Source organism: Cyprinus carpio, chromosome B8, assembly GCF_018340385.1.
Source record: "Cyprinus carpio isolate SPL01 chromosome B8, ASM1834038v1, whole genome shotgun sequence".
Lineage (NCBI taxonomy): Eukaryota > Metazoa > Chordata > Actinopteri > Cypriniformes > Cyprinidae > Cyprinus > Cyprinus carpio.
Genome location: NC_056604.1, coordinates 2,675,711 through 2,684,115, shown reverse-complemented (window position 1 = coordinate 2,684,115; position 8,405 = coordinate 2,675,711). Strand labels below are relative to the sequence as shown.

The following is an 8,405-nucleotide window of genomic DNA, read 5'->3' as shown; positions in this document are numbered from 1 at the left end:
GAGTAAATATTTCAGTTTGTTGCTAGTGGAATATTTTATAGCTTTAGTTTAAGTACTTAAGTTTCTAAAACATACCAGATAACTAAAATTACTAAGAATAACCAAACTGAAATGGAAATAAAATTAATAAAACTGAATAGACATTTAATAAAAGAAACAAAAACATTAAATTAAATTGTTAATTTAAATGAATGTCAAATAAAATCTTAAAATTAAAGAAAGAATATTTTATAGTTTTATTTTAAGTTAAAGTACTTAAATTACTAAAACTACAAAAAACTAAATTAAAATGTAAATAAATCATAAAAACTAAACAGAAACATTAAATAAAACTTAAAAAAATTAAATAAATATTACCTAAAATATAAAAAATCTTTTAATTTAAAAAAAAAAAAAAATTTCAGTTTGCTGCCAAATGAATATTTTTATTATTAGGTTAAATTACTTAAATTAACTTAAATAAAATAAAAAAAAACTTAATAGACATTTAAAAAAAGAGAATTTAAATAATATCTAAAAATATATTATTACTTTCATTAAATATTTCAGTCAGTTGTGTCATGTTTTAATGTTTAGTTTAAGTTTAAGTACTTATTACTTGAAATGAAATAAAAATGGAATGCAAATAAAATGAAATAAAAATTAAGTAAACTTTTTTTTAAAGAAAAAACAAAAACATAATCATAAAAGATTAAAAAAAAATTAAAAATAAATTCAAAATGCTGTCTATAATATTGTATGAGTGATAGTAGAACAGCAGTGTTGTTGTTGTTGCTGGCTGCTGCTGCTCTGAGTGAGTGTGCAGAAATAGACCCCCGGTATTTCTGGCTGGAGGGGGGAGTTCCTGCTGTCACATGCTCGAGCGGAAGGATACAGCTGACCCCCCTCACACGCCCTTCACCCGCAAACTCACGCGTTTCCCAGCTTTATACCCCACTGAGCTCCCGTGAGAGTGTGTTTACAGCATCTGCGCCGCAGGACAGAAGGCTCGTATCAGTGCGCGCGGATCTACTTTCTCACGCGGAGGAGTCCCGCAGCGCTCCGAGAAGAAGTCCGAGACAGAGATTCACGAGCATTCACGGAATAACCGCGTCTAACGGGACACACAGCTCAGAGGAACGGAACGCACACACAACTCTTCATCTGCACCCCCTCCTCCTCCTCATCTTCCTCCTCTCCTCTCCGTGAGAATGGCGCAGATTTTACCGATCCGCTTCCAGGAGCATCTGCAGGTAAAACCGCATAGACTCACGCAACATTCGTGGCTTTCCGCTCGACGCCGTTAAACCGTAAACACGCAACTGTGTAACGGCGGCCCAGTGCACGAGTTACATAGTTGATACATACGTGACATCAGAGAATACAGAGTTGCGTTACATGTTACATAGTTGCCTGGCATTTAAAAGAACGACGGTAAAGGGATCGTTACGTAGTAACAACGTTCCATGACGTGACAGAAATTGTTACATAGTTGCATGACATTTAAATTATTACACTTACTGTATCGTGGCATGTTTCTAAAATAATGGAACGGTTTAATGTTAAAAAATAATGCTGTTTTTATTAACATTGTTATTAAATATCAATATTTTACATCACTTTGATTAGTCCTGCAGTGTTTTTAAATATTATTACATATAAAAATGGTAATAATATTAAATATTTTTACATATAGTATTGTGTTAAGTATTGCTACATATAACAATATTCCATGTACAGAAATATCAGCTCTGAAAACGGCCTGGATGATCATTATACACAAATTAGAACTAGTTTCAGATGAAGTACAGTTCTTGAAATTGTATTCCAGTAACCCAGCATGGTGGAAAATGACACATTGCGACATCGTTGTATGATAAATGGCACAGTAGTTGCATGGTATGCAAAAAATACCTTACTGTCGTGAAAAAAGCATCTTTGCTGCGGCGAAGTTTAGAGATATATTTGAATGACTCTTCATAATGCATTGTACAGGTACAGTAGTGTATGTGCAGTGAAATGCTGTATTATAGCCTTAATTTATGTAAGCAAGGCCTCTAGATCACATTTTTAAAGTTGTTTGTGACATCTCGCAGCTTCTGAAAGTATGTTTAAGTGCTTTGAAGCTCTTTTGTGAGTTGTTATTGGAATCAGTTGATGGTTTTTTTGTTTTGTCTTTAAAGGCTGGTGTATTGACAATATTGTCTCTTTTCTCTCTATACTGCATTAGTCAGATAAGCTTGTGTCTGTAATTGTGGGTTAAAAAATGCACCGTCAGTAACTCCAGACATGCAGTATTTCTATTCATGTGTGGCTTAAAAACACACTTCAGATAGCACCATCTGAAGTCTTTAAAGGAATAGTTCACCCAAAAATGAATATTTGCTTATTGTCCTCACCCTCAGGTTATTCAAGATCAGGATGAGTTTGTTTCTTCATCAGATTTGTAGAAATGTAGCACTGCATCAGTGTCTCATCAATGGATACTCTGCAGTGAATGGGTGCCGTCAGAATGAGAGTCCAAACAGCTGATAAAAACATCAAGTCTCATTCTGACGGCACCCATTCACTGCAGAGCATCCACTGGTGCAGTGCTACATCTCTCCAAATCTGATGAAGAAACAAACTCAAATACATCTTGAATAACCTGAGGGTGAGGACATTAAACAAATATTCATTTTTGGATGAACTATTCCTTTAGTTTTCTGCTTGTGTGTGACAAGATGACTCATCTTTCCAGCAAACCGGGACTCTTCTTCACTCTTTTCTTCTGCATTAGAGTTGCTCTCCTGCACTGAAGTGTGTATTCTGTGGAACAATTGGAAACAATGGGACAGTGTTATTTTGGAGATGAGGGTCACAGTGCCAAACGCTAATGAAGTTTCATTCCACATGCCTTGACAGAGACGTGCGAGCGTCTCTCAGACTGTCCCAGCCTCACCTTTCCACAGGCCATGTTTTCTTTGTCGTTCACAGAACGCTTCTGGAATTCGCCCCGCAGCTGATTGAAGCCAGATGCTGCCGTCTCATTTAGATGTACGGCTGCTTTACTGGGATTCGAGATTATATTTTGTTGTAAAATGTGGAATTTCATAGCGTGTCTCTTGAGATACTGTCCCTCCATGTTCTCTCTCTCTCTCTCTCTCTTGTGTTATTCCGGTGTCGGACGCTCAGCCGGTGCAGTTCAGTTAAAGAATGCCAAGAATCTGCAGCCGGCAGGACTTTGGGCCTTTAGCAGCTTGGCTTTATGTCTTGAACATGTGTTTGAGTTTGAGTTCATTCAGAGCCGGATTATATTGATACAGTTTGATCCTAAATGGAACTCTTTCTCTCTCTCTCTCTCTGTGTGTGTGTGTGTGTGTGTGCTTTTATAAATAGACACAGTTCATTCTGCTCATGTCTTATAAATATGTTGAACTGGAAAAGGAACAAACACACAGATATAAATATATCCAGCTTCACTAGTCTTTCAAATAACTTATCTTAAAAGCATATGATTTAATCTGTAACACCAGATTTTATATAAATGCTCTTTATTATTTAAATTACTACTTTGTTTTATTATTAAAATGACATTTTTTAATATATATTTTTATTATTTAATTGACTTGTTTTTTATTTTTATTGTTTTATTTGATTATTTCAGTGACTATTTTGTATCTATTTTTATGATTTTATTATTTAAAATACTGTATCTTGTTCTGCTCGTGCTTATGGGGTTATTTTTGCTGTGTCATTTTTCTCTGTCCTCTGATTGGCTGCTGATGTAAAGCTGTAACCCAATAGAGATTTGGCTAATGTAGTTACGAGCAGGAAGAGGAAACATGTTTATCAACAGCATTAAACTGACACAGAGGTCTAGTTTTATTACACACACTCAAAATCAAAATAGAAATATCTTTAGTTGAACTCATTGATCAAACGATGAAATGTCTGCAATCTGCCGTTATGTCCCCACCAAGGCTACACCCTTGAATATTTGTTTTATTCAAATTATTTCAATTAACAAAAATGTTTCTTTCATATTTTTGAAGGCGGATAGTTAATAAAAGTTAAGATTTTTTTTTTTACATTTTTTTAATTATTCTGAAATGAGAATGGCAATATAATTAATAATAAATCATGTAATAGCGATCTTTCCATTTTAGAGCATTGTACTAGTAACAACAGTCATGGTTTTGATTTCTCCATGATTATTAAATGTTTACCTTTGAATTAATTTTTGATAAAAGTGTTTGCCGAATGCATGAATGTAACCGTCTTGCAGCAGGCGATCAGTAAGCGGAAGAGACAGAGACAGAGACAGAGTGAGTCTGCTTCATCTCATTCTGCTCGGAGACGGATCTTCATCATCATCATCATCATCATAGACGAGCCCATCGGAAATGAGTTTATGAGTGTGTGTGTGTGTGTGTGTGTGTGTGTGTGTGTGTGTGTGTGACTGGACATCTGGAGCTTTCTGCCCCACTTCATCTTGAGTGTCCTGTGGGACTTTAGTGAGGACGTCTCATAGATGCAGTGCTTCTCATACAGATCTAATGCTTCTGCATGAACAGGAACATAAGAGTCTAACCCTTCACTCAAACCTGTCTGATTAAAGCCAGACCTAATTAAGCTGATTTATGAGTCTTTATAAATACTGAAGTCACTGTTCCACAGGCTTCTGTACATTGGTGAGGAGAATTTTCACTAATAATGTCATTTTGGACCTTTCAAGTTTAGTAAAACGAGTGCTTTTACTTCTAAAACTTCTCTTATTTTTTTTTATTTTTTTATTTTTTTTAACATTGTTATTTATTTATTTATTTATTTTTTTATAATTTAATTAATTTCTTTTTATTTTTAATGTTTTATTTTAAATAGATGTTTATTTAATTAATGTATATTTATTTTTTTAATGCTATTTTAGTCTTATTTTTATTGTCTTTTTTATTTATTTGAATGTTTACATTTGCTTTTAATTTTCAGCACGTGTTTTATTTGGATTATTTTTATTTTTAAATGATTAATTTTAATTGTATGATTTCATAAATTTTTAGTACATTTTATTTTGATGATTTTTTTTTTAAATTATACTTTTTTTTATTAAAACTTCTCTTTTTTAGCTTTTTAGGTTACAATCATTGTTGGTCATTGCTCTTGGTAATGTTGAGTATGTGAGTGTGTTAGTATAAATATTTTTCACTTGTGTGAAATGCAGGCAGCTTCATTCAAATGAGTCCCGTTACGTAATGTTTCTGAAGCACCTGCTTTCCTCATCGTCTTTGCATTAAATCATCAGATTAGGTGTGTTTGAATTATATCAGAAACAGACAGATATTTACATTTTCACGCTGACTGGTGCTCTTCATTTGGAAATTTTGGCCTGTAAAAAACAAATGACTCGTGTGTTGGTTGTTTAAAAATTTGAATTAATTTTTTTCCAGCATAAAAACTAAACACATTGTTTTTAATTTTAAGCATGCAGTTATTGTTACACGAATCTCAAAATCTGAAACAAAATAAATAGTATATGAAAAATAAACATGAAAGATATGAAGTACTAAAACTAACATGTAAGTTATAGCTAAATAGAGAAATATAAAAAGTGGCCCTTTATTTAAAATAATTATTTTTTTAGCAAGTGTTTTATTTTGATTGTATTTTTAATTTTTTTAATGTGATTTTTTTTATGATTTACATTTTTGATTTTTTTTTATGTTTTTTATTTTAAAAGTGTTAATTTTGACATTTTATGATTTAATAATTTTTTAGCAAGTGTTTTATTTTGATTGTATTTTTATTTTTTTTTTAATTTGACGTTTGTATGACTTACATTTTTGGAAAGTGCTTTTGAATTTTTTTACCTTAAAAAGATTAATTTGGAAATTTTTCTAATTTCTAACAAGTTTAGAATTTTTTATTTATTTATTTATTTTTACATATTTCTGATTGTATTTGTATTTTTTATTTTATTTTTTATTATTTTAATTGAACATATTATTTATATATACATTTTTAAAGCTGACAGTAGTGCACTTTATTTATTGTGTTCTGGCCTGTACGTAAATGTATGTTGCTTGTTTAAAATGTGACCTAATTTGCAGTGAAGCACATTGTTTTTGATTTTAAAGCATGCATTTCTTGTTCAGTCTCAGGGTTTTATCCTGACGGAGAGAGAAGATGTTCTCTCTTTGTGAAGATGTTCAGTAGAGCACAATACAGACTCACTCCTGAGTGTGTGTGTGTGTGTTTGAGGGAGTCGCTGAGACAAGGAAAGGGAGGAAAGAGTTGTAGCTCTGTTTCCTCTGACTCAAGTGTGTGTGTGTGTGTGTGTGTGTGTGTGTGTGTGTGTGTGTGTGTGTGTGTGTGTTGGCCGTAGGCTACTATACAGTATCTCCAGTCCGTGCGTAAGCATGTGTTCCCATCAGACGGACAGCAGGTTTGCGTTACGCCTGTGTTTCTCAGCAGTGAATCATTCAGAGCCCAGAGAAACTCCTGAGCCCTGAAGAATGTGAGCTTTCCCCGTCTGAATGATCCAGACCTGTTTAGTGTTTCATATACGGCTGTGCCGAGAGTTCAGACCAGTCACTATGAGGAAAATATCAACGATAATGTCAAAGTATCTTGTGCACAGCTGCTTAGAGCAGAAACTGTTGGTTAACATCAGAGATGTTTTATCGCTCGATGCTTTATTGAAGGAATTACCAAACATTATTTTGTTTTGTTTTTGGTTTTTTTTGGTCAGCTGAACCTCTTTGAAATATTTATTTGAAGAACCACTGAGTTTATAAATTTATATTTAAATTACAATGACACTTTCACATGTTCATGGTTCTCTGATATCACAGGTCACATGACATGCAGGTAAACCAATAAAATAAATAGTTATACTTTGAGTAGTAATATTAAATAATTTTGGTTTACATTTTTTATGATGAATATTGTTTTATTTAGATTATTTTTTAAATATTAATTAATTTTACATTTATTGTTTGTTTTAACTTTCTTTATTAATTTTAATTTAACATTTTGTGATTGAATACATTTTTAGTCTTTATTTAGAATATTTTTGTTTTAATTTAAGAAAATATTAATGTTGCATTTTTATGATTTAATGATTTGTTTAATTTTTGATTTATTAATTTTTTAAAATTGTTTAATTTAGATTATTTTTATTTTTTAATTTATTAATTTTAATGGGACATTTTATGATTTAATTGTTGTTTCTTTGAAATTAAGTGCTATATTAATTTTGCATTTGTATGATTTAATTAAAAAAAAAAAATTTCAATTCATCAAAATGAAATCCATCCTAAAAATTAAATCTTAAAATATATATATAAAAAATAAAAAATACATTTTAAAATAAAAACACTTATTTTTAATTTTACATTTTATGATTTATTGAATTTTCAGTAAGTGTTTTAATGTGATTGTTTATTCTATTAAAAATTAAATTATTAATTTAAACATTAATTTTACACTATAATTTAATAGAAGTGTTTTGCTTATTTTTATATTCAAATTATTATGATTATTTTTTATTCATTTTTCAAGTTTTATGAGTCTTTTACATTTATTAATCATGATTTAATTTTTTTATTTTTATATGTCGATGAATAATTATTTAAAAGTCATAAAATGATTAGAAAAGAAATCAGAGATTGCATGGGTGTTGTTGTATCAGCCAGTTGGAGTTCTGTGGTGTGTCTCTGTCGCCCTCTAGCTGCAGACGCTGGGAGTGAGTCCGGCCAGCATCAGCTTCAGCTGCCTGACCATGGAGTCGGACCGCTTCATCTGCATCCGAGAGAAGGTGGGCGAGCAGAACCAGGTGGTGATCGTGGACCTGAGTGACCCGAGCAACCCGATCCGCCGGCCGATCACAGCAGACAGCGCCATCATGAACCCGGCCAGCAAAGTCATCGCTCTGAAAGGTGCCCATCAGATCAGATCAAATCAGACACGCTTCATTGTGTTGCTGTTCTCTGATACTATAACTCTTAATCTAACCACTAAACTGCTCTCGCTCTGCTCTTGTTGAAGAAGGTGAGTTTCTCCGTCGTTCTGGAATGATGCCTGTCAGTCGTTGTGCTCTGATCATTGACGGCACACATACATATATGACCCGGGAGCACAAAACCAGTCATAAGGGTCATTTTTTCATCTGAATAAAGCTGAATATATATGCTTTCCATTGATGTATGGTTTGTTAGGATCGGACGATATTTGTTTGAGATGCAACTATTTGAGAATCTGAGGGTGCAAAAAAATCTAAATATTGAGAAAATCATCTTTAAAGTTGTTCAAATGAAGTTCTTAGCAATGCATATTACTAATCAAAAATTAAGCTTTGATATATTTACAGTTGGAAATTTACAAAATATCTTCACAGAACATGATCTTTACTTAATATCCTAATGATTTTTGGCATAAAAGAAAAATCT

General features: G+C 32.3%; 1 protein-coding gene across 1 annotated transcript in view; it reads left to right on the top strand.

Annotated features, from left to right (window-relative positions):
- Window positions 1-870: 870 nt before the first annotated feature.
- The window catches only part of cltcl1 (clathrin, heavy chain-like 1), a 49,664-nt gene continuing 42,129 nt past the window's right edge, over window positions 871-8,405 (top strand). The window contains exons 1-2 of the mRNA XM_042729217.1: window positions 871-1,232; window positions 7,688-7,895. Of these exons, the coding sequence (XP_042585151.1) occupies window positions 1,191-1,232; window positions 7,688-7,895 (250 nt within the window). The 5' untranslated portion in view covers window positions 871-1,190. The remainder of the gene's footprint in view (window positions 1,233-7,687; window positions 7,896-8,405) is intronic.